This window comes from Anabrus simplex, chromosome 3, assembly GCF_040414725.1.
Source record: "Anabrus simplex isolate iqAnaSimp1 chromosome 3, ASM4041472v1, whole genome shotgun sequence".
Classification (NCBI taxonomy): Eukaryota; Metazoa; Arthropoda; class Insecta; order Orthoptera; family Tettigoniidae; genus Anabrus; species Anabrus simplex.
In genome coordinates, this window is record NC_090267.1 from 469399791 (window position 1) to 469427630 (window position 27840).

The window sequence follows — 27840 nt, forward strand, 5'->3', positions numbered from 1 at the left end:
AGCTACTTTCCTAGTTTTCAACTGTTTTATCATTTTGTAAATATATTTAATGTCAAAGGAAAATTTCAGTACTTCACCATTATTAGTTAATTCTTGTACCTGGACATTATATTTATACCCAACTATCTTAACATACTGCTGATTAAATACTTCTGCCTTCCGTAAATCCTCACATATACACTTCCCGGTCATTTATAATTCCTGGAATGTCATTCCTAAAACCCGTTTCAGCCTCTAAGTTCCGGTAAATCCCCTTCCATTTTCCGCTAGAACATTCTCTTTTTGCAAGCTGATTTACGTTGCACCGACACAGATAGGTTTTATGGCGACGATGCGACAGAAAATGGCTATAAGTGGAAAGGAAACGACCGTGGTCTTATGTAAGGTACAGCCTGGTGTGAAAATGGGAAACCACGGAAAACCATTTTCAGGACTGCCGACAGTGGGGCTCGAACCCAACTTTCCCGAATACTGGATAGTGGCCGCACTTAGAGACTGCAGCTATCGAGCTTGGTCTGCTAGAACTTATGACTGCCACTAACGCTTGCCATCATATTTTCCCTATCCGACTTCTTCGCTTAAATCAATCTACACCTATATCTGTGGCACACTTCTCCGATATGTTGGCGTGAAGAGATCACTGAAAGCGTTCATTGAAGACCACGAGTGGAAAAGAATGACTACTTTTCAGTTTTGTTGATATGATAGTATTAGTTGGTAAAATAAAATGATTGTTTCCTACTGGGAATGTAAACTTTTGCGTTGAAGAAGAAGGTATCGTTTTATATCATATAGAGTTACATATTTCTCCTTATGTACAGACATTGCTTTGAGCTCGAAACATCGTTTGCAGAGGAATATGCACACTAAAGACCACTATAATCCTGACAGCTAGGACAGGAAGGAGGGCCTACTCTGTGCCCTTGCACGTGTTTCCACATACCTGCAATTTTCTCATTCTCGCTCTCTTGTTCATTCGGACCACTGTGTTTTGCTTTAGCGTGCGACAAGATCTGACAAGTGAAATGCTAGGCAACACTAAGCAGGAAGGTCTCCGTGGGGACCGCATTGGAGCTGCCTACATTTCCATGGGAAACATACCCTTACTCCCTTGCCGGTACCAGCAGCCAATTCGGATCTCCGCCCCGCAGCCGGATTATAGAATCCCATCATTATACAAACGCGATCACAAGAATTCCGGGTGGAAAAGTAAACAGGTTCCGTTTGGGCGAAGATTTTGATCAACCCTTAGGATGAAGGGGAAGTAATGAGCCCTTACTGAAGTGCTCGTTTATATAATCAGTCATTTATTGGAATATACAAACAAGATTTTATTTTATTAAGTACTAGTAACTGGCCGGGAGCATCTAAATTCAGTAGCACATGTCGCAATTTCTGCAGGGAGTTTGGAGCTCGGGTTTGTTTGCTCGCCAGCTAAGTTTAGAAGGAGTAATTTCGACATGACGTACACAAAGCAGAACAAGCAAATAATATAACTCCAACGGCCAGACCAACGGACAACATTTCGGAGGCCCGGAGAGAGGCTAGAGGAGCTGCAAATATACGTTTGAATTACGCATCGGGTACGCGATGTTTTGAGCCAATGAAATTCGGTAGCCACAGTCAATTCGGCTAGGGATTGTTCTATGCAAGTGATGGCCCCAATCGAGAATACAACGGCGTCTTGGAGGACGAATTGATAACACCGATGAGCGCGTGGGCTAGAGACCCTATCATTCGGCGAGATTCTGTGTAGGTAACATCAAGAGAGGTATTGTTTACGCGAGTACGGTTCAGAACTCATGTTACTTGATCGTGTAGGTATTTTAACTTTGGTTTAAGACGCTCAGTCTGTATTTCAATTATTCACGATGCTAAGCTTTTGAGTAAGGTTTTTATTTTTCGATTTCCAGAGGGAAGGACAGTTTCCAGACAGTCGTTCGATGTTTAGTAGCTTGACGGTGTAAACTGATTTTACGAGGACATCAGATTCAGAAATTTATAGTCCAGAACGTAAATGGGAAATATTTGATATAGTTACGGGATTAGATAAGAGAAGTTGTTGCGCGACTGATTGGGAACAGGTTTCACAGTCAGCGTAAATGCCCCGGTGGTAGTATTCTAGTAACTGGTGGGTTACTCTTGACCTAGTTTTCTACGTCGTGGACGAGGGGATGTTCTAAGAACAACATCCAGAAGCAGCGACGGAGAGTACAAGATTATCACTTCATCTCCAGGAGCATGGAGACAAAAGGACGAGGCATCATCATCGATATGGCTGGCTAAAACACGGTGGGGGCCGGTTGTCTTTGGAAGGCTGGCGGCGATAAGTCAACGAAATAGATGAGTACAGAATTTTCAATGTAATTATGTGAGTGTGAACGTGTTTTAATGTTGCCAAAGAGTATAGGTTGGTTTTAATATTTAATTTCAGTAAATTTTTGCTTTGTTTGGAAGGACTATTTCCTATTTAAAGTAAATGTTAGAAAGGTTAGGGGAGACCGGGGTATTGGCGAACACTGAGGTAATGGCGAACAGGGTATTTTGCGGGCAACGGTTGGCATGCCTGTGTCTTAATTGGTGCTGCTACCTAGCGCGAATGCTCCTCTGAATTCCGCATCAGCCTAAACTCCAGTTGGCCGCAAGACGCCAGTGTGAGAAAGTCAAACGTGTTTACTACGCGACTGCTTGTAACACTGTGTAGCTGTTAATTGCAAAAGTAAGTACATATTTGGCTACTTTGTATTTTCATGGATAGTACCTGTAAAATTTACCTTCATTTATACAATATCTCAACCCTACAAAACTCTCTTAAACCGTTTATTTCGTAAGTTAACGATAAGGCAATATCATGGCGTACAACGGGGCTATCGCGAACAACTTGTTCGGCATTGCCCCACGTATTTTGCGATTAATAAAGCACATTTTATTAATTTTAAAACATTCAATTTAGGGTGATATGTCTCGTTTTGTGTATCACAGATATTTATTTATTTATTTATTTATTTATTTATTTATTTATTTATTTATTTATTTATTTATTTATTTATTTATTTATTTATTTATCTGTTCACTTATTCATTCAGTTTATTTATTACCGGTAACACATCTTAAAAACGTTTCAGATGAGGAATCCGAAGAGGAAGACAGCAAAAGCGAGCTGGACAGAGGAGGACCTCGAAAGAGCCAAGAAAGTTAGAGCAGAAGGCAGACCTATACGAGAAGTAGCTAGATTATTCAATATTCCTGTTACTACTCTATATGATAGACTTAAATCTGGTAACACGGAGGCACCAAACATGGGGAGAAAACCTGTATTTTCTATAGATCAAGAAAAAGATATGGCCTGTCATGTAATTTGTTTAGCCAAAGCGTTCTATGGAATTAGTCCAAGCGAATTAAGACGTCTTGCATTTGAGTTTGCAGAAAAAAATGAAATCACCAATAACTTCAATAAAGAGAAACGTGAAGCTGGTGACGATTGGTTAGCTGGATTCTTAAAAAGAAATCCTTCCGTTAGCGTAAGGAAACCTGAGGCAACGAGTCTGAATCGCATAACAGCGTTCAACAAAGAGGAAGTTCATAGGTTTTATTCACTCTTGTCCGAACTGATGGCTAAGTACAACTTCCCTCCATCGAGGATATTTAATATGGACGAAAGTGGCTTAAGTTGTGTCCAAAAACCAGGTACTATTCTGGCTCCCAAAGGTCAGAAGCAGGTAGGAGCTGCAACTAGTGGAGAAAGGGGAAGAACAATCACCGTATGCTGTGCAATGAATGCTGTTGGGTCATACGTTCCCCCAATGATGATTTTTCCTGCACTGCGCCTTAAAGCCGAATTTCGTCGCGGTGGACCAGAAGGAACAATCTATGCTTGCTCGAAATCGGGTTGGATCACAGAAGAGTTGTTTAACACCTGGTTGCTACATTTTGCTTCTTTTGTTGGTGCCTCAAGATTAAACCCTGTTCTTCTAGTGCTGGACAATCACTCCAGCCACATTTCTTTGTCTTCATATAATTTCTGCAAGGACAATGGTATATGCATGCTACCATTACCCCCACATTCTTCTCATCGCATGCAACCACTTGAGATTACTTTCTATGGGCCTCTGAAAGCCGCTTTCAATAAAGAGTGTGATATTCACATGAGAGAGAACCCAAAGATCATCATGTCAGATGTGCCGGTCATTTTCAAGAGAGCCTTTATCAGAGTAGCGAACATAGAGAAAGGGGTTTCCGGCTTTAGAACCACAGGAATATACCCACTTAACCCAGGTGTTTTCAGTGAGGAGGACTTCCTTGGTGCTACAGTGAGAACTGTTCATGACAATGAGACACCTGAAGAAGAACAACCAGAGGAAGAGATTAATAAAGGAGTTGAAAGCAGGCCAAATACAATTTCTACAGATCATGTGGCTTTGCCAGTTCGTACCAATCAAAAGGGAAATGGGTACATTTCTCTTGCAGATATTTCACCAATCCCAGGCCCTTCATCAAATTCAGGGCAAAAATATCGTGGTGCAGGTGGACGAAAGAAACAACATTCAGAACATCTTACAGCAACTCCAATGAAAGAAAGACTTCAAGAAAAGGAGAAGAGAAGGAAGTTGAATGCCCAGAAGAAACAGTCGGTAGTGCCCACAGTATCTAAAAAGGGTGTTGGAAGAAAAAAGAAGAATATCGTTGACAAGCCTTCATGCAGTAGGTCCATTAATTTTGGATCATCAGAACATGAAGATGTAAGTGAAAATATTTGTGACGACACTGATGAAGATGTTGATCTTGTCGATATATTGGACATGGATGGTGAATCCAAAACTGATTCTGACGAGTTATGTTGTGTTTGTGCGGAATTCGGACGTGACAATGAGTTATGGTATAAATGTTCAAATGCATCTTGCAAGCACTGGACTCACAAAGACTGCAGTTCTTGGGAAAATAAATCTGAACGTTACTTATGTGATTTTTGCAACAGAAAGTGTCAATAAGAGTTTCACCTAAATCATACTGTTCAAAACATTGTAAGTTATGCTTTAGTAGCCTGAATATAGTTTTCACATCATTTTGAACATATTATTTGCATGAGGGGTATTGGCGAACATAATGTTCGCTATTACCCCTGGTAGTGGGGTAATGCCGAACTTTGCAGTAATTGTTTGGAACTGTTTTTTAAAACACTTCTAACTATATTTGAATATTATAATTGTGAGTACTTACGGGGTAAATACGATGGAATTTACTAATCCACATTGTTTTTTCTCCCGTCTTTAAACTTTCGTAAAATCTCGCTTCAAAGCTTAGGTGTTCGGCAATACCCCGGTCTCCCCTATGTAGACGAAAGGTATCGACGAAATATCATTGTAATTTTTGACCCAAATAGAATAAAATATTTCATTTTAAAATCTGCGGTGAATTAAGAAATATGTTACTTGCAGGGAATAATAATACATAATTTACTACCTTTCAACTATTTCTTCTGCTACGTCGCAGCGCTTCCGTATGTGTTTTGTTTGTTTAACACTTTCGTGTGTGATGTCTTTGCTCACTGAAGTTGTTTGAATTAATTAGGTGTCGTTTTATTCATGTTGCTCATTCTTTTGTGCCCTAAGTCATTCATTAAATGATATCTTTATTGGTCCAGCAGTTATGCTATTTTCTTGTCAACAATAATATATTTATTGGTCCAGGGATCATGATATTTTGCTGTTTGAACTGCCTGCACCAGTCATATGCACAACGATAATGACAATTCACAGACATAGCACTCCCATTCGTCGGTGCAAGCTCTGGACCTCAAGAAAGAAACAAAATACGGCACGAGCAGGGGAATACAACATAAAGAAGTCCTATCTACGGCCCGTAAGTACGTATATATACTGACGTAGCAAATGTTATGGGATAGTCACCTAACAGCGTGTGGGGCCTTCTCTGTCCCTGCGAACTGCAGTGAGACGCCGTGGAAGTGAGTCGATAAGTCCCTGGTAGTCCTCTGGACGCAGCTGACACCAAGTCGTTTGCAGAGCGGCCGCCAATGCTGGTCTGTTCGTGGGTGCAGAATCCATGGCACGGAGTCTGCGTTCCAGGACGTCCCAGATATGCTCGATAGGGTTAATATCGGGGCTCCTGGGTTGCCATGGCAGTCGTTGGAACTCCGCTGCATGTTCCTGGAACCATTCCCGGGCGACGTGGGAGCGATGTGGCGGCGCGTTATCATCTTGAAACACCGCAGGACCGTTCGGGCGTTGGAAGGCCAAAAATGGCTGGAGATGGTCTCCGAGCAGCTCAACATACCGCGTACCATTCAAAGTCTCTTCCAGAACAATTTGGGGGCCCATTCCATACCAGGAAAATGCACCCCAGACCATAACAGAGACACCAGCGCCCTGGACCACACCTTCCATCGCTTCATGTGGTCTGCGCCATACACGGTGCCTCCTATCGGCATGGTGCAGTTGAAATCGTGATTCGTCCGACCATATCACGTTACGCCATTGTTCCAGTGTCCATCCCTGGTGACTGGCGACAAATGCGCGTCGTTGTGCCGATGACGTTGGGTTAACAGTGGCGCCCGTGTGCGGCGCCGGCTCCCATATCCCATAGAACCCATGTTCCTACGGATTGTCCACTTTGAGACGTGTCTAGCACGGCCTGTGTTGAATTGAGCCGTTATTTGTTGCACGGTTCCCCGTCTGTCACTATTGACAATCCGCCTCAGATGTCGCCGGTCACGGTCATCGATGGTGGCTGGACGGCCGGTCGTTCGTCTGTTGTGGACGGTAACACCCGCATTCAACCATTCACGATACACCCTGGACACGGTTGATCGTGTGAAGCCGAATTCCCGCACCACTTCAGAAATCGCACTTCCCATCCGTCGGGCACCGACCACCATACCCCGTGTCAGCTCACGACGTTGTTCCATGTTACACCAGTCACATGCACAGCCACTGCTCACAAGGTCTTTCTATACAACTGCCGCTGGCACAGGGGGCGTGTTATGCGCAGACAACACACCTGCGCATCAGTGCTCCGCTATCCCATGACATTTGCTCAATCAGTTTACATTTCTCTAGATATTTCTCTAGTAACGAAGGTATTTCTTAATTTACAGCGGTTTTTTCACTTTATTGGTGTAAACGCAATTATTATGTTCTATTTGGAAGAAATATTACAGTGACAAGTCGTCGATACCTTTGGTCTACATAACCGCTAGGAAGCTTGTTAATGTAAATGTGGACCTTTTGCATAAGGTCATAGCTTGCTTTCTTTCCAATTTATGCAGATTTTTGCTGAGTGGTTAGCGTCATTTCTTTTACGAGTCTGTTTCTTACTTTTGATTTATTTATATTGTTTCATTTCATGCGATATTTATTTTCGGCTGGATAATTTTGTAGTGCGTAAACATCTTTTGAGTATATTTGCTTAATATAATGTACTGAATGTAATCATGGATTAATTCCTTATGCCACTGTACAGGAAAGCTGTGAAAATTGGTGAAATACTGAATTAAGATATAATTATCCATAAATATTCTTCTTGAAATATTAAACACGTCAAAACAGTGTACATTATTTCTATCGAATATCGCCTTTCAGTTCCATATATTGAGGTATGTTTAAGGATAATATTTTGAAAAATATAATTAGTACATACGTACATTGTATATGCTACTTGCATTTAAAACAGTTTAACTCACTCTAACAACGAACAATTCATTATTTTTACATGAATATGAAGTATTCGAGGAGATTTTCTCATCACTTGTAAGTACAGACTGTTATTTTAGTTCTCATTATCGGAGTCATAATTTAACAATGGTAGGTTCCTACAATTTTAACACTGATGATGATCAATCCAAATGAAATGAATCTTTCATTGGTCCCTGGGTCCATAGGGTACTTAAAATATGAGTGAGACATAGAAATATCATTTGAACAAAATATATAACATTGGACCCTTCGTACACTATGTCTGGATCAACTGCTTCAGTTCAAATGTATTGTATCATATTGTTTAGTTAATATCGAACTACTGCATCAGGTATACACAAGTGTTCTTGCCTTGTTGAGGACCGTTTGTGAGTTGTTTGCGCTCTTAATATACGATTTAAATGTACAGTAGGCATTGGATACAACTTACAGCAGTTAACTATCTTGTTAGGCGAGTACGTTAATTAATGTTATATGATAATACGGACTTTATATGCAGAGGGAAGTTCATGTTTCAGTTATTCCTCAAATCGTTACATTAATTCTCCAGAATCGTGCATATCATCAAGTTCGCGGACAGCTATTTACATCAAAGTTTTAAATAGCAGTAACTCAGAAATATAGAGAGGTAAAAGAAAAATGAATGATATATGGCAAAGTATAGATAATAATAAGAAAATTGGTAAAGCTTATAGTCAAAAGGCTAGAATGATATCCATTCTCAAAAAAGGTAAAGAAGGAAATTTGTTAAAGGGGTAATGAAGAGATGGAAGGAACACTTTAGGAAATGTACAAAGGTGGGTAGATTACTATCGTGGATGAGTACATAGAAAAACGAACTAGTCCCAGGTGATGAACTAGGTCTTCCTATCATGAGAAGTGAATTTTAAGCACCAATAAAACTGAAAAAAGTACCACAACCTGACAAAATTTCACCTCAGCTATGGTAAAAATTCACAGTTCTAGCCCAGGCAAGCAACTCAGTGTTGCAAACATCCTAGACAATGAAATATGAATTTTAGGTTAATAAAATATAATAAAGTATGAGAATATTAATGTATTTTTGCTTATTCCTACATATTACAATACTCTCCTTAATCGTCGTTATCCGGTCGATTTTATTAGCAGTATGCCTCTTTTTACCACTACGAGCGCTAATGTGAGTCAATGCAGAGATTCACTTCAGTACTTAGAAGTACATTCGGTGTAGACATTTTTCAAAACTCCAAAAGCGCCTGCGGGTATTGAACCGAGGAACACATTACAGTAAGAATTATGAAAATGAATTAATCTGGCAAGGATTTGATTCAGGAGGAATACGAGCAAAGAAACAATCTATATTAGGCTGCTTTTCTGGAAGTACATTTAGGGCGGAAGTGATTGTCGAAACTTTTTTTAATTTTATAAGTCCATCCAAGACTCACAGTTTAAACATTTTACGTTTTTCGTAGCATGGGGACCCCTACTTTGTTTGCTAAAAATGTTTTCACTATTCAAATTGGGAACGGAACGAAATGATAAAATGTTCAAGATTATAGAACAATGCTATGAAACTGGAAGCCTGCAAGTTTAATCCATAGAAAGGAGTAGTATTGCTACAAAAGAACAGATAAACCAGAATGCTCGAATTATAGAATACTAGCGAATGTACCCGTGCTTCGCTACGGTATTCTACATTGTATTCGAATATCGAAGTAAATAGTGTACATGCAGTAAATAAGATAGTTTTAAAATTGCATGTCTCTTAGCGTTATCCGAGAAAGAGCATGGGGAGGTCCCCGTACGTTTCCAATGTAAAGTGTTTGTTACGGATTTGTGATATAACGGCAGGCTCACTTGCCTACTGGCATTCACAATCAGGTTGGGAAGTTTACATTATAATTGCAGGCCCCATTGCCTACTATGCGGACAGAATCGATTTGGGGAGTTTTCGTTAAAATGGCAGCCCCCCTTTCCTACCTCCAGACAGATTACAGTTTTTATTATAATGGCAGGCAATTACCCTACTATCACTCGAAATTGAGTTGTGCAGTTATCATTATAATGACAGGCCCCTTTTCCTACTGCCAGCCAGCGTACTGCCAGTCACACCAAGTTGGTGAGTTTCCATCAAAATAGCAGGCCACTATGCCTAATGCCAGTCACATTTTAGATGAGTACATTTCTTTATAATGGCGGGCACCCTTGCCTACTGCCAAACACAATCGGGTAGGGGAGTTTTAAACAAAACTGCATGCTCACTTACCTTCTGCAAGTCAAATCGAGAAGGGAACTATTCATTACAATTGTAGGCCTTCCTTACTAATGACAGTTACACAGGAGTTGGAGAAGGAACCCTTTCCTACTGCCAGTCAAAGTCGGTGTGGGGAGTACTGATTACAATAGCAGACCAACCCTTTCTCGATCGCTAAATCGACATCAGTGAATATATATAGATCGACATACGAAAGTATATGCGTGTTTACAATATTGAAGACCTTCATTTATAGATTAACTGCTACTAAACGTACGTCATATCGACAAAGGATTATACCATAAGACACGCCGGATTTAGTGGCCTAAATGGCTGGTCCAATGATATGTCATCTATTCTTGGGTCAGATTTAGAAACGTGGAACAGGGTAAAGGTTTTGTAAGATCATCTCACATTACATTACTTTTCGGATAATAATGTGACAGCTACATACGTAGCATTTGGCTCACATATGGCTACTGAGTGGGCCAATTTTCGTGAAGAGTTTGATGATTCTGTATTTCATATAAGTAATTGAAAGTATGAATAATGCATGTGAAAATTCCAAATTGACTTAACATCGATTAATAGAGAAAAATCAAACGTAAAAGGGATACAGATACGGCATAAAGTCATAAGACCAAGGTTGTAGATCATTCCAAATTGAACGGAGATTGTGCAATCCGTTACGTGATAGGAATTTCCGAAGGTCTGCACCATCATTAAAATTGCCTGCATATTTCGATATTCTTCGGGGATAAAAAATGAAAAATTTAATGATATAGGATTTTTCATTCGTTACGGGCTAAAACGTATAATTTTGTCAAATTTCAATTATCTTCTTATTCTTCTGGCAGATTATGCCACAATGTGGATTTTGGGCGAGGCGGGTAAAAATTAGGACTTTCAGGAAATCAAAAATTATGGAGATTGTTATTATTACCCCTTAAACGGAAAGCTGTACGAAAATTTCGCCAAAATAGTTAGTGTAGAGGTACACAGTCGTTACGATTTGATTTATATAGATAAGGAATCTGCTCCATGTAAAACACCTTTTGGGCTATGTCCGCTGGACTTAACCTGCAAAAGTGACCATTCATGATATCTCCCTTATTAATCCTCCTGACGAAAAAATGCACATGAAAAAAAAGGTTTAGAGGTGGAATTCCATCAGGTTTGGTCGATTTCCAGTCAGGTTGGTCTTGTTCTGTATATATTGTGGAAGAGTAAAATCACCATTTCGGTTCCTTATAAACCGCCAGTCCATTCCGGAACATGAAATGTTATTTACGTTTAAAACCTACCTTTGGACAGGTGGATGCTAAATATAAATTTTGTTTCGAATGCCTTCAGTAGTTTTCAAGTTGTAAGGAATACGCTTTACACGCACCCGCTCGTGAGTTAAGTCCGATGGGACTTGTACAGAAAAACGGTCCTTTAATGATATCTCCCTTATTGATCCTCGTATCGAAATGATGCACATGAGAAAAAAAGGTTTAGACATTAATTTCTACCAAGGTAGGTAGACTTCCATAAACTTTTGTTGTGTATATTTTTTGGAAGTGCAAAATCACTGTTTCGGTTTCGTATAAACCCCCAGTTAGTTCAGGGATTTAGAAACAATATTTGCCCTGAAACCTATCAAGGACAGGTGTATTCTAAATACGAATCTTGGTGGAAATGCATCCAGTAGTTTCTAGCATTCACGTACATACGGCGTAATTAAGGAAGAAAATAATACAGTTAAGAATGTTGAAACTAATAGAAAATGGATTATAACTGAGGACAGCCGGATAACGACAAATAAATAAATGCCGTGAGTTATGGATATAATAAAGCGCTAACAGAGGAGAAATTTAGGTTCAGTGATTCTTAGGTAAACAAATATGAAGATGACTAATGGTGTTATTACTTAATCTATTCGAGGGCGGTTATAACCTCCAACGATATTCCGCCAATATCCCGCAGATGAGCCGATTGATGCGTCTCTTGCCATCTACCCAAGGAACAACCACGAATTTAAAAGCATGATGAGGAAAATGGCAATACGTTACTTCCCTACTGGCATGCAGTCAGAGACGTTGCCATGGTAACCTGTAGGTTCGTTGTCGGTCTGTCGGTCACTAAATGCAGAGCATGATACCAGCAGAAAATTGTAAATTTCTCCGTCATGTGAAGAGTAAGGTAAATTATGAACATAACGAAAGTTGTTTATAATGAAGAGACGTTTCACGTACGGTAAACGAAGTTTACAGAAAATCAATAGTATAAGAGAAAATAGAGGAAAACCACTGTGGTTTTCCTATAAACACCCCGTCTATTCAAAGATTTTAAAATTATATGCATATCGGAACCTTTCCTGGGATGAGTATACTCTAAATATGAAGTTTGGCTGAGATCTATCCAGCTGTTTCGACGTGATGGTGGGAAAACCACTCTGGTTTTCCTATAAACCCCCCGTCTATTCAAGGATTTTAAAATGATATGCATATCTAAACCTTCCCCGGGCTTAGTATACCCTAAATATGAAGTTTGGTTGAGATCTATCCAGCCGTTTCGACGTGATGGTGGAACAGACAAACAGACAGACAAACAGAAACAATTTTATTTATATAGATTTTTACACTCGTTCTTCACCCCCTTTCCATCCCCGCCCAAAGGAGTCCTATGAGTCCCTTACACAACAGTATATTTTTTTCCCAGATATTAAGTCTTATTTGTACCTATTTTGGTTGACAGCTATGCCCAAACGTACATGCATAATCTCACTGCTCTAGAATCCTGGAGCTCACGTTGCCATGGTTACGGCAGTTCATTTCTTTATCCGATTCCTAGAGCAGGGGTAGTGTGGTGCCAATATCTCCGTAACGGTTGGTTTTAGGGCCTTAAAACATGGTTTTCGGGCCCGTAGGGCTTACCGAGTTTTGTTCTTTGCGTCAAGAGGATTAAATTGAGCTTTGTCTCGTCCTTATACGACAAATTCGATATTTTGCCTATAATAGTATAAGAGAAAATGGAGGAAAACCGTTTTTCCTATAAAACCCCCGTCTTTTCAAAGATTTTAAAATGATATGCATATCGAAACCTTCCCCGGGGTCAGTATACTCTAAATATGAAGTTTGGTTGAGATCTATCCAGCCGTTTCGACGTGATGGTGGAACAGACAAACAGACAGACAAACAGACAAACAGAAACAATTTTATTTATATAGATTATGTCTTATTTTACATGGCTAGAAAATATTCACATGCCAAATACAGAAGGTAATCAAGTGAAAAATTTAGCAAAACTGAGGCTAACCAGTTTGGATTTAGGATAGGAGTAGGAATCGAGGAATACATCACTGCACTGAAAACCATCCTGGAGAGATTAAAGCTGAACATAACAACCCAAATAGCTTTCGTAGACTTAGATGATAATTTCTATCATTGGTTCCAATATGGTGTCTGTATTGGTGCTTGAATTTATAATTTAATTAACTCAAATCAGAAAACAACTATAACATATAGGCACATAAGATTTCATCGCGCCTTTTAATGAAAGTCAAACATAATACCACTAAAAGTACACTGCTAGGATAGCTCGTTCATCACTTCAGTCTTCTATTCGTGGTAGATCACTGGCTAGCCGGTAAAGAAACTGAAGTGCTATAAAGAGCAGTAAAATTATAGATATTCTACGCCTGGCGTACATAATTCCATCTTGTTTTGAAGAGAGGAAGATATGTACCGCGGAGGCACATGAAAAGGGTGATGGAAGATCCTTAAATGAAACTGTGATCTCGTGGTGGATACATATATCTCAATATTTGTTAGTCCATCCGGAGAATATTTCAGCTAACATTAAAAGTTTTTACTGTCGTTTTATTGAAGACTAGGGAACCCGTGCGAGAAATCTCGCATGTTCATAAATTATGAGGTGGAGTAGACCCCTGGTGAACTACTGGTGAACTAAGGAATATACAAATCGGTACAATGTTAGACACCTACCACTTATTGTAATTTTTGATTTTTTAACATTTATGGTATCCACTTGAACGGAAGCAAATGCAAGTGCAGTTAGTATCGCGCAGCTGTCAGCTTGCATTTTGGTTCGAATTCCACCGACGGCAGCTCTTAAGATTGTTCTGCATTATTTTTCCATTTTACACCAGGCAAATGCTTGGGTTGTAACTTAATTAAAGCCACGACCCGACCTTCTCTGTCATAGAAGATGACGAAAGTTCCGGAAGTACTTTTTGGTTTTACTATCATTCTTCTCTTAACTGATAATTACAGCGTATTACAATGACATAAGGCAGGAGTCCCAACGGCCAAAATGTGAAGTGAACAGCATCGATGGCGCGTATTTTCCTACAGCAACAGTATTTGCAAATCGCACACTTCGTAAACATTTTTTTCGTTTTTAAAAAGAAATAATAGATATTTATGAAATGAGAATGGAATTCATCGATGCTATTTTCTATTCTCTTTTGAATGCTCATTTGTCACGATCCCGCGAAAGGGATCTATATTACTGAAATAATAAATAAGATATTCCTACCTAAGTGTTGCATGCGGTGGTCATTTTCCGTTATTCGAACAAGGGATTTCTCGCGCCATGATAAGTTGCGAAGTAAATTCTTTGTTAATACACATGCCATTCTATTTTCCAGTTACTGGTGAAAGCCTGCACTACGGATCAGCCCTTGTATCCATCGTCTGTATTTTTTACACATGTGTGGTAAGTGCCTAGACTCGGCTAAATGGGCATAGTATAATATTTACACATACCTTTAGCGTTGTATTGAACATTCAATTACTATTTAATATAGACTATTATGCACATAGCAAAATCTATTTATTCTACTGAGTGAGAAGTGTCTGTTCTAAAGATAAAAGACAAGAATCAATTTAGGTATTTCATTTACATGCATTATAGTATATGAATACACTACTGTCGAATGCCTTGAATAATCCTGACCGATTAGGAGTACTTTCCGTTGTGCATTTTATTATACCCTTCTGGAGTTTTCCATAAACTTTTCGTGGTGGAAATAGCGTATTTAGAATCTTTAATATTCACTCATTCTTTTCAATACATTGTTTCGAAGTTGAATATTCGAAATGGGTGATTATAGCAGCAAAATCTCCGGCTAAACGAAGAATTTGAACCATGTGAATATTATCTTTTATTTTCGTTAAAAATTCCCAGCTTTATTGGCTGGGATTTGAACCATGAACGTCTTAGAACGAAGTCAGTGACTATATTACTCAGTCGTTATCAACTCTGGGCTGCTTTCCATGTTTATCAATACTTAATAATTTACTTATCCTGATCCTTTGGCGTAAGGAGATCAGCAGAACAGAGAAACAGTCGACCTTAATTATAAAACATTCCTGTTGCAGCTGATGGAAGTCTGTTGCAGTAATACTTGTTCAGCAAAAGTGATATTTATTCTAGACACAATTCCACAATAAAAACTATCCAAAACTGTAAATTAATTTCAGGTATCTGCTTCCTTGCGATATATATCGCCATGGTCGACCACGTGGCGTATTTCCAGATGGCGCAATGCGAAGTAACTGCGTGAAGGCAATTTAATTACTTGTAACGATTGCATTCTTAGTAATTTTTACTTGTATTCCTTACATTTGCAAAATGTAATTTTTACTCAAAATTTTCAGTAAATAAAATTGTAATCGTTACATTCTAGTGATCGATATACATCGCAAGAAAGCAGAAACCTGAAATTAATTTACTTTTTATAAGACAAAAACAGTAGCTTTACCATTTCTGAATGAGGTACTTTCTTACTTCTCCAGTACTTATCAGACTTACCCTACACTATCCATCACTGCTGGGTATATTCTTAGAATTATACAAAGGTATTCCTTCAAAATCCCCTATAGAGCGTCTTTGCAGAAAGTGTAGTGTGTAATTTACCCCATGGAGGTCAAACATAGCGTTGGGAATTTTAAGAAAAAGTCCACTCAGCGGATTCGTCACAAATAACAATACAAACAGCTGTGCCGTAATAATAGGTCTAACTGTTGCCAATCGGGATTTATCGCTGAACAGAAATGCTGCATTTTTACCACGCGGCAAATTAGTAGGGTTCTTCCCCAGGTTGTATTACTATTTTTATACCTGCTATTCGATAACAAAGCTGTATAAAAGTTTCATAGATGTAGGGCAGATTGTCTTGGAGAGAGAAAGTATTTTAATAGGAAACACAGAGTTTATGACCCTCTTGAACAAAAAGGAAAGAAGTTCCATATCCAAAAGTGTTACTGAGTTATCCGTGGAAGTCAGAGGTGAAAGAAGGTGCGGGCTGGAATGGGTCTAAGTATAAGTTCGAAAGATGGATTTAAAATTTAGATATATCAAGGTTATATTTTCAAAACTTAACAATGGTGACAGAATTTTGAGCGTACAACAAATAACAAGTTAAATCAGGTACACAATCAAGAAGTCCAAGATAGAGAAAAATTTAACCAGTTTCCACTAGGGGAAATAGTAAAAAAAATCAGGTACAATGCCGCTTTACAAGAAAAGCACCAGTTAAGTGGTCTTTACAAATTCTGGGCTAAGGGCCCAAATTCATCAATCCTTGAGCTCTCAGCTCACTATCACAAAATACCAAAGGGCAGAAAACCCTTAATCACATGGAGCTCTTGCTCCCGCTTAATAATACCAGTAAGAGCGGACCTGCTCTCAATTTTAGAAGCCTATCAAAGGCCACCACAAACTTCACTTCTATCTGCCCTCAAGGCACACGAGGAAACAGGGGTGTTTAATACCCAACCTACAGGGCCTTCGCATGAAGAAAACATCAGGTTAAGTTACTGGCCCAAAGTACAGAAAGGACTGGAGGCGTGAACTTGCACTCCTAAACACACTTTTAAAACCTAAGTGGCTCTAGGCCGATACACAGGGGCTAATCCCAAGCTGGGGAGGTAACTCGTATGAAAAAAAAACTTTAATACATTAAGGAAGAGAAGAAACGGTTATGAAAACGTAGTCAACTCAATTTCAAAATGAAGGGGAGCTCGAGAGGGTAAAGCACTCTCTATCCCCGCTTTACAGTAAAAGAGATTTGTAGTTTTTACATAGACTGAAAAGGAATTTACATTTTAAAGATATGGGTTACATATTAAAGGTTTCGAACCCTCCCCGAGAGTTAGACTGCTGAGCTAGCAAGAAATAAAGATGTTAAAAGGCCATTACCTTTTTGAAGAACTGCTGTCTGAAGAACGAGGCGCTTCCCGCCCCCTGCTACATATTCACACACTGAGGTAGATGTTATACGAGTGGCGCGGAGACAAGAAAATCAGCAGTTTTTATACCCTCGTGGAAAATTCGAAACCTTTAAGGAATGAGTAGACACCCCCTCCCCCTCAATTTTATTGGTAGACTAATAATTACACATGGAAATTCGAAGAAGAAAGCAATGATTGGAGGCAAATTAATTACAGAAATTACTGATTGGCTAAATTCAAAACAGGCGGAAGGAAAGGATTAATATTGCCAACCCACAAATAACAGAACAAAATATAGTAAAGACAAAACTTATGAATAAAAAAAATCTTCCAGAGAGTGCATTACCATAGTTTTTTGTAGAGACATCTGTTAGAGAATGTCTACACTTCTTGATCCATGAAAAACAAAAGCAAATCAAACACACACCGTGACATCTTCTGATAACCAATAGAGTTAGTTCAGTTGTTAAAGTTTCGGGTTTCTCCAGTAGAGAAGTTTCAATTGGCGCAAGATTTGAACTTGCGTCGTAGAGGTGTACCGCCCGGTACAAAACGTATTAGAGTTAAATCTGTAAAATTTTAAATGAAAACACGTCATTTAGGTGTCTAATAACATCATGTAAAATATTGGCTGAAATTCTGTAACTTTAGGGACAAATGTGGATTCAAAAAATTTAGACCTGTCACAGAACTTTCTGCAAACACTGTATTTTGTCAATTAAGTGGAAAATTATTTGAATTAAAAAAGTCACAAAATAAAAAATAATACCTATAGAAATAATTTTGGAAGTGCCGAGGTGTCATGTTTAGTCTCCGTTAGTGATGACAGCCACATAATATCTACGCTATAGAAACATAAAAGAAGAAAAAGTAAATCAATAACTTTCCCTTAGCAAACTTTGGTATCAATTCAGCACAGTGCAAATAATCGACTATATCCTTGAGATTGCCGTCGTGTGATGTAATAGTAATTTTTCTGTTTGATTGTTAAAGAATGTAATTTAAATATGAGAAAAAATATTTCTGAAGTAATTCAGCACAATTGTTTTTTTCCTTATGCATTTCCCAACACTGCCAGCAATTATAATAATTATAAATCACTAACCATGCTGAATGTACTTGTGTATCAAATAGAACTCTTAAATACCTCATTCACTGCAAGATATTGTTCTGGTTGCTCTTATGATTCATGCATAACAACATCTTTTCAGGGAGGATTCAAGGCGGTGGTGTGGACGGACGTCATCCAGACCGCATTTATCTACACATCCCTCATAATCACGCTCATCAAAGGAACGATTGATGTTGGTGGGCCAAGCATTGTGGTGCACAGGAGTGTGGCTGGCGATCGTCTAGAAGCACCCAAGTTAGTTCCTTCAAATGTTCATTGCCAGATGGAAGTTAAATTATACCAGCATACAAGTCTGAATGCACGTTTATATATTTTGAATTAAAGGAACACAGGAGACAATCCTACTCAATACTATTCCGTTCCATTCTCATTTAGAATTGATCTTCAGTGCAACAGAACCTATCCACCATATGAATTGAAAATTGATGAATATACTGAATATATGGCGAATTCAACGGAGCTAGTGTTTGATTTGTCAAACTTTAACTTTGCTGCACCATAGAAAAATATATTTTGGACAGAGAATTTATATTCTTAACAACATTAGGTACAAAACAGGAAAACATGGACGTCCATCTGTATAATATCACAATTGAATTTTCAGTGTCTGACTCCACTGAATAACTTCGGATTTTTGGTACAGTTTTCAGATGAGAAAACTCCTTTACCATGCGAGAGGGGAATTTTTAATCGTTCCTTACTTTCGCAAGATCCCTGATGTGTTTAACGATTTAAATATCTTTCGAAAGGATAAACGGATATAAATCTATCATTGAATGATTTCTACCTAAATAAAGTGCAAGAAGAAACGTGATATGACTTCATCACATGTCCATAATTTAACAAAGAATTGTGAGAATATTTCACAGCACTGTATCCTAAATGTACTTCTAATTACCTCCGCCTCGTGTTAAACCAGTATATATATTTCTTTAGTTATTTCTCTGTTTCTTTCTTTCTTTCTTTCTTAATCATTTTAAGCTCCACGGTTGGTTTTTCCTCGGACTCAGCGAAGGATCCCACCTCTACCGACTTAAGGGCAGTGTCCTTGAGCGTGAGACTTTGGTTCGGGGCGATACCATTGTTAAAGAGGCTCAGTACGTCGCCCAGGCAGCCTCACCTGCTATGCGGAACAGGGGCCTTGTGGGGGATGGGAATATTAGGGGGAGTAGACAAGGAAGCTGTTTTTTTTTGTTTGCTAGTGGCTTTACGCCGCACCGATACAGATAGGTCTTATGGCGATGATGGGATAGGAAAGACCAAGGAGTTGGAAGGAAGCGGACATGGCCTTAATTAAGGTACAGCCCCAGCATTTGCCTGGTGTGAAAATGGGAAACCACAGAAAACCATTTCGAGGATGGCTGAGGTGGGAAACGAACCCTCCTCTACCCAGTTGACCTCCCGAGGCTGAGTGGACCCCATTCCGTCCCTCGTACCACTTTTCAAATTTCGCGCCAGAGCCGGGAATCGAAGCTGGGCCTCTGGGTGTAGGAGATAATCACACAAACCACGACACCACAGAATCAGACCGTAAACCTGTGAATAATGGGAATAAATTACAGTATATTGCAATTCTGTATGCGGTAGTAGTAGTAGTAATGCATCCATCTTGAATTAACTTGCTCTTTTTGCTTACTTCATTGCAGTTTTGACTTGGACCCCACGATACGATACACATTTTGGTCGATTGCGATTGGGGGTTTCTTCAATGAACTTATGCTGCACACCTTCTTCCAGAGTATGACTCAACGCTACCTTAGTCTTCCTGACATGCGATCAGTGAAGCGGTGAGTATTTCATATAAATTACATAATAATAACCAACAACGTGACTCCCTTTTCTTCCTTTCTTCTCTCCCTACCTTTTATCATTATTATTTTCTCCTAGATTATTTTAGATTAGAGTCATCCAAGGACCACATAAAGTAACACTGTGCATTCATTTTGACCCATATTTCCTTGACTACCAACTGTTCTTCAACCTTTCACCTTGCTATTTCCTCCCTTCTGTGTCCAGATGTTATTACCTTTCGTCTTTTCCTTCTAGTGAAAAGCTTTGAAATTTTGTATCAATCTCCTAAACGTTGTTTTATACCGTGTGTTATTCGAATCTCTGTTAAATCATTTTTCACTCCTTGGACCTTCCGACTGCTTTCTTGTTCTTGTAAATATATGCAGGATGGCTGAAAACAACGCGAGCCGGGAATATGAACATCACAGATTTGGTCATACTGATATGTAATTTGAAAAAGAATACGTCGAATTCTCGCGCCATTGTCATTTTATCAGCTGCGTAAGTTAGCCAATCAGATCGCATCGTGGGCGAATTCAAATGGGCTGTACGAGGCGGTATAGCTAAATATGTACTTGGCTTGGTTGGGCTTGAGAGTTATGCCGAGAAATGAGCATCAAACACTAACACGCCGTGGGTTTTTGCTAGTGTCACCGTAGAGTGATTGCAATGGGCCAAGCCTATCAGCAGGGAGGTCCTTGTTCAAGTCCCTCCCCTCGAGAAGTTTATTTCTTCTATTGGTGCTCTCAAGCTTGTCTTAAGCCAAGTGCAGGTCCAGCAACACCGCCTCGCAAAGCCCATCTGAAGTCGCCTACCTAGCAACTTGATTAGCTGGTAAAATGGCAACGTCGCGAGATATCTATTGACTTTTTTCCCAATTATTTATCAGTATGGCCAACACTCTAACGATCATATACCCGGTTCACATTGTTTCTGACCATCCTGTCTATTATAAATACAAACATTTAGGTTTCACTAATATTAATGTATGGTTGATTGTTTATATTTAAATTCATGTATTTATACCGTTATAGAGAGAACCTACATTCTTACGAACAAAACTGAGAAACAATGATCGTCCGTCCACATGTAGAATTTCACAACTGAACTTTCAGTATCTGACTCCAATGTAACTTCGGTTTCTGGATAAGGATTTCAGATGAGCAAACTCTTTTACGACGTAAAAGAAGAATTTTCAAGAACACTGTTGAGATTTACGGAGAAAATGCACTTGAATACGCATATATGGGAATTATCCTTATTAGTTATGCCTCAAGGCTGAGGGGTCGTAACTTAATAATCCAGCCCTCTAGCTCAGCCAACGGGGGTAGCCGTGTTGACACACAGGATCCCGTGAGATCTCCGAAGTTAAGCAACATTGGGCGTGGTCAACAAGTGGATGGGTTGCCACACGCTGTTGGTGGGGGTAAGGGAATGGAGGAGCGGAAAGGAACTGGCCACCGTACCGTACGTAAACTCCGGCTCAGGCACACCTCTGAGGAGGTTCGGACCTGCCTTCGGGCAGAATACTCCGCCATTCTTCTCTACCCTACGATTTCAGTGTGGATAATCGGAGAGAGCTCAACATTCACCATATCCTCGGATATTGCTCTCAACAATCAAATATTGAAGACTCGGCATATTATATGTTCAAAGTAGGGCATAGCATAATTAATTCTCAATCCTTCATATATGCTCGTTTTCCTACAACTCTATTTACTCGTAGCTTTACGTTTTATCGTACCAGGAGAGTTGACCGTGCGGTTAGGGACGCGCAGCTGTGAGCTCGCATCCGGGAGATAATGGGTTCGAACCCCACTGTAGTGAGCCCTGAAGATGGTTTTCCGTGCTTTCCCTTTAAGGCTGTACCTTAAATAAGTCCAAGGCCGCTTCCTTCCCATTCCTAGTCTTTTACTCCCCCACCGTCACCACAGGACCTATCTGTGTCGGTGCGACGTAAAGCAAATAGCAAAAAAGTACTTTTTATCGCATTTAGCGTGAGGTAAGACAAAATAATGTGTTTCTTCTCATCGATAAATTCCTTCTGAGTGCATTCATTTTGAGGGAAGTTGGAGCTTGAGCTGTGTTAATTTTGAGTAGCGTAAAACTGAGGAATTAAGTAACGATCATGGCAATACAAATCAATAAATATTTGAAAAAACGAAATTCATAGTGGTAATACATGATTATGCTAAGTTCTGGCTGTAACGTACTCAGAAAGTGAAACTTTCAGCCTGGATATACACTGTTCTATTTTCCTGTTTAAACGTTTTGAACCACAGTCTGGCAATTTGTCCGCTGTCATACTTCAGTAATGTAACAGCGTAACGTCCTCTTCACTGTACACTCAGTCTCTCTCATGTTCTAACCCTACACATGGGTGTGGTGACATCATGCTCCAAACGTAAATTTAAGGATTTCCGGTCTGTCAAAAATACTAATCAGAACACATGTAACGCTGTAATGTACCATTAAAAGAACATACACTATAGTATTGAACAAAGAACGACATGCCTTAAACGGGCATTTACTCCTTAATACACGAAATCATTATAACATGAAGAAGCAGCATACCCCTCTCCTCTCCACGGAACAGAATTCATTTCCCACAGAATTTTCTACTCAGCCCTCTGCTTAGCTACTCGTACCAAGACTGGGCGCAAGGCTAGCCCGCATTTCCGAAGCAGTTGTTGAAGGTGACGGACAATTGATTGGCAGCTTACATAAGTACAAAAATATTCTTTTCACTTGTAGCTGTAGCGTTTGCCTGGTGTGAAAATGTGAAACCACGGAATACTACCTTCACAGCTGCGTGACGCTATTTGCGTGGCCTGCTTGCTCGGGTGTGACTTTCCCTGCTTTTATAATATTACTTACCTTCTTGATGAACTCCCTTGAAGAAAAAGGGTATGTAATAAGGATTGAATTACTGACACACACAGACAAACTTCCTGTTCTGCATAATATTGATGGAGATGATGATCTCTTTTATCCTTCCAGAGCTGCGTGGATCTCTACCATCTGCGGAAGAAATCTGTGTAATTTTGTCTCAGTGTACGTTGGTTTGTTGATGTACGCAACCTTTTACGATTGTGATCCAATTACAACGAAGGTAAGAAAAAATTCAGTTCACATACATACTATTTTACAATATTGGAATAGTTGAGAATTTTCTCGTTAAAAGGTCTTCCACCGCAGGCCTTCATGCACAGAACGTTGGAGTTACAAAAATGATAATTATTTAATTGCGCAAATGTAAGTGACAATGAATAGGTCTTCGTGCAGTGTAAGTAAGTCACTCGCTACAAAACTCTGTCAGTGAGATTGTCCTGCTATAGCACCAATGTGCGTGAGAGGTTTTCCATTTTGCGAGTCTTGTGCTGAAAACCATGGATGGTGAAGCGGTGGGCAGTATGACGGGGTTCTTTTGAAGATACCCTCCATTCGGTTGTCATCATAGCAGTAGTGGCGTAAAATTCACTTCATATCTCTTCCTTCTAGTCCTTGAGTTCTTGTATCATAAAATTATATGCAGGTGTAGATGGTAGAGCCGGCCCTGTGGTGTAGTTGTGGCGTGCCTGCCTCTTATCCGGAGGCCCCGGGTTCGATTTCCTGCCAGGTCTGGGATTTTTATCTGGACCTGAGGACTGGTTCGATGTTAACTCAACCTACGTGAATGGAAATGAGGAGCTATCTGACAGTGAGATAGTGGGCCTGGTCTGGAGCCCCAAGAATAGCGGCCGATCTGCAGGCCTTTTGGGCTGAGCAGCGGTCTCTTGGTAGCCCAAGGCCCTTGAAGGACTGTAGTGGCATGTAGTTTGGTTTGGTTTGGTTTGGTTTGGTTTGGTTTGGTTTGGTTTGGTTTGGTTTGGTAGATGGTAGAATGTAACCTGATACATAGCGCCGATCTTCTAAGAAAAATGTGTCTCAGGCAACCTCATATGTAAGTCGCGAAGGTAACTTGCGATGCAAACGATTTTTTGGCATAAACATGTCTTATGGGTGGAGGTCATACGAATATTTGTGTAATGTAACGCGACATTCTTTTTACTATTTGCTTTACGTGGCACCGACACATATAGGTCTTATGGCGACGATGCGACAAATTTTATGACGGAAGTGTAACCATAGCAACTGTGCAGGCAGTGATGTAAGGTATGGTCAAACAATGTTACCTAGCAACCGTGCAGGCAGTGATGTAAGGTATGGTCACACAATGTTACCTAGCAACCGTGCAGGCAGTGATGTAAGGTAAGGTCACACAATGTTACCTAGCAACCGTGCAGGCAGTGATGTAAGGTAAGGTCACATAATGTTACCTAGTAACCGTGCAGGCAGTGATGTCAGGTAGGGTCACTCAGTGTTACCTAGCAACCGTGCAGGCTATGTATTATGGTCTTCTGAAATTAGCAGCCGTCAATCGATGGTCATGACCGGGAGATATACATATATTATCAAAGAGTCATCATCCCATAATATTACTCTAGATAACTGATTATTTGATGCGTGTTGTTCCACAGGCCCTGAGTCAGCTTCGCCCCTTTCGATTCTCTCCAGCCTACACTTGTTGACTCCAAATTCGATACAGACGTCTCTAGAAACCGATTCGTTAGATGCAAATAAATTAATAATTATGAATTTGATCTTCACTTACTGAAAGCTTTATAATCATTTAATTTCCCAAAAGGGAAGATTTACACCATTTACTTCTATCGTTCTTATCATCATTTCCGCTGATGTTGAACTCTTGTGCCACTAACACTTCATCGTCAAATGCAAGACTACGATAATAATAATAATAATAATAATAATAATAATAATAATAATAATAATAATCATAATCATAATAATAATAATAATAATAATAATAATAATAATAATAATAATAATAATAATTGTAGCGGGAGGTACACCTCGACGCCGCGCATTCAAAACTAGCGCCTAAATGAACTCCTCTATTGGTGAAACTGTGAAACTAAACTACACCAAGTTAGAAATTTACTCAGAAGATATCACCACAGAAATATGATGTAAATTTGTTATTGTGCAGTTTCCTAACCTGTGTGCATTTCTACTTGTTTTGTTTGACATTCATCAAGAAGTTTGGACATTCTTCCACAGAGGACACCACTAAAACTATGTTCATGCACCCTGGTGCGAGGTATAAGAAGTTATAATTCAAAGGAGTATTATATTCATAAGATTTCTCTGATTGATGTTCATGTATTTTTGGGTTGGCAAGATTTCCTTTTTATTTCCGCCAGGTTTGAATTTAGCCAATCACGAATTTCTGTAATTAATTTTACACCTATCACCGGCTTCTTCTTCGATTCTGTGTGTAACTTGGAAAGTGACCAATAAAAATGACAGGGTGTGGTTGGTTTCGTCTTGAATGATCTCCTACCTTCCCCGAGGGTTTGTAAACTGCGGCTTTTCACGTCTTTTGGCCAATTGATCGACATCTGAGTGTGTGTGTTAATAAGGAGGCAGGCGGCCTTTTCGTCGGCAGCTAGAACTGCTACAAGGTATGGCCACATAATTACATCTTTCTTGTTGTAGCTACCGCCGCAGATTATTCCAAGGGGAATGTCCGAATCTTTAACCATGTAACCTACTTTTCTAAAAATCTAACTTTCTGCCGGCTAATGTAAAAACTTCATAAATCTTTAACTCTAAATCGGGGGTAGAGAGTGATATATCCTCTCGAGCTCCCCTTCATCTTGGTTTGAGGTGACTACGTTTCATAACTGTTTTCATTCTGTAACGTGGTAATGTAATTTCTATACGAGTCACCTCAGTAGTTTAGGAATAGCCCCTGTTTCATCGGCCTAGAGCCCCTTATGTTCTTTTAGTGTTCATATATAGGAGTGCAAGTATACGCCACCATTCAGTTTGTGTCTTGAGCTATTTTACTTAACCTGTTATTTTCTGCAAAGGCCCTGTAGGTTGGGTACAAGATACCCCTGTTTCAAATTGTAAGTTGGGCCATGGGAGGCCAGAGAGTGTACGATTTTTGATATTGCATCGAGAAGGCTGAAAGGAAACGGAGAGCCGGTTAGCTCTTTCTCAAATTTTGTGATTGTAAAGTGTACCTCTGGGAGGCTAGATATTGCAAATTTAAGAGCAAGTGCTCTTTGAATTAAACTAATATTGTATTTTCCTTGCCTTGTTGCTGAATTTCTAATTGTGCCTGTTACGTTGTTATTTGTTGATTTTTGAAATTCTAAAGAAATATAACCATTGTTAAAGTTTTAAATTAACTTCGATATTGTAGTTAGACCCATTCACCCCAGCACTTTATTTCACCTCTTTCTGCTCCACGGATAACCCCCGGAACAAGTGGTAGCAGAGCGTGGTTGAATGGTCCTCAATTAAGAGAGCTGTATTAAAAGTTGAAAACTGATAACTGTAATGAAGAAAAGAATACTCCAGGTTTTTGGACAAATTTCTGGAATGAATAACAATAGACTAACTAAACAAATCTTCATTCTTTTGAACAATTACAAATCCAAGCCTACGTGGTTTATTGAAATTGAAAAGGATATGAAAACACTGGAATTAAAATAGATACGACAGAAGACAGAAAACGTTTCAGAGAAGTAACACGAAAGGCAGGATTTCAGGAGAGACAATAAATTAATAACTGGAAGAAAATGGACTCAAGAGGTAAAGGAAAAACATTCTCAGAAAATGAAGGAAGTTTGGAAACGAAGAAAGTTAAATGCTATGAAAAATAACCAAAGTTGATTTGTCGTACCCTCAAAAGCATTACTCGAAGAAGGAGAGGAAGAAGAACTTTCCGCGATGTTAGGGTCGCGTAGCTGTGAGTTTGCATTCGGAATATGGTAGGCTCGAATCACTTCGTCGGCAGCCCTGAAGATGGCTACGGCCAGTTCTTTCCCAACCCTAGCCAATTCCTTTTCTTGCGTCGCCGATCACCTTCGATGTATTTTTGCGACGTTGAATTACTAGTAAAAAATATATAGCCCTTCATTGGAGCTGGAAGTGTTACCAGATGCTGGAGTATTAAGATTTAGCCAAAGTCACTCATGAGTTCTTTGGCATTAACATCAAGTCGTTTTAATCCAGGAATGTAATTGTTTCTTTTGAATATCGCTTCTCCCAAATCAATTCGATCCCGTATGTGACTTTTGGGGTGATTGTTACTTTAAAGAGTGAGAAGTCTACGTATATCGAAAGTAGGCGAACATCTGGATATCCTGCATTGCTCTAATTTCAGCAGTGTTCCATAACAGTGCCACTTGTATTTTATCATCAAAAAGGCCGGAGAATATACTGGAAAGTAAAAAATTTGAAACGAATACGTCCTCAGTTCTCTTACCGCGTTTGGTGATGATTTATTCCTTTTTATTTTGACAACTTACTCTTCGTCACACCGACAATGGTAGGTCTTTGGGAACGATAGGAAAGGAATGGGCTAGGAATGGGAGGGAAGCGATCGTGGCCTTAATTAATGGTGTGAAAAGCGGAAACTACAGAAAATAATTTTCAGGACTGCCGACAGTGGGGTTCGAACCGACTATCTCCCGAATTCAAGCTGATAGCTGATAGCTACGTGACACAGCCGTTTGCTTCGTCGTTTGCTGACACGCTTTAACACATATTTCTTCTCTCTTTGATTACCTTCTTTATGACACTTTGCGATAGGTTTCTACTACTAACATAATTTAGTTCCCTGAAGGAATAGGGCGGACCTGTAGGAATGTGACGCCT

The 27840-nt window shown here is 39.5% G+C and overlaps 1 protein-coding gene across 1 annotated transcript in view; it reads left to right on the forward strand.

Moving 5' to 3' along the window:
• Window positions 1-5103: 5103 nt before the first annotated feature.
• The window catches only part of LOC137498968 (sodium-coupled monocarboxylate transporter 2-like), a 33013-nt gene continuing 10276 nt past the window's right edge, over window positions 5104-27840 (forward strand). The window contains exons 1-4 of the mRNA XM_068226875.1: window positions 5104-5130; window positions 18395-18549; window positions 19962-20102; window positions 23107-23218. Coding sequence (XP_068082976.1) covers window positions 5104-5130; window positions 18395-18549; window positions 19962-20102; window positions 23107-23218 — 435 coding nt within the window. The remainder of the gene's footprint in view (window positions 5131-18394; window positions 18550-19961; window positions 20103-23106; window positions 23219-27840) is intronic.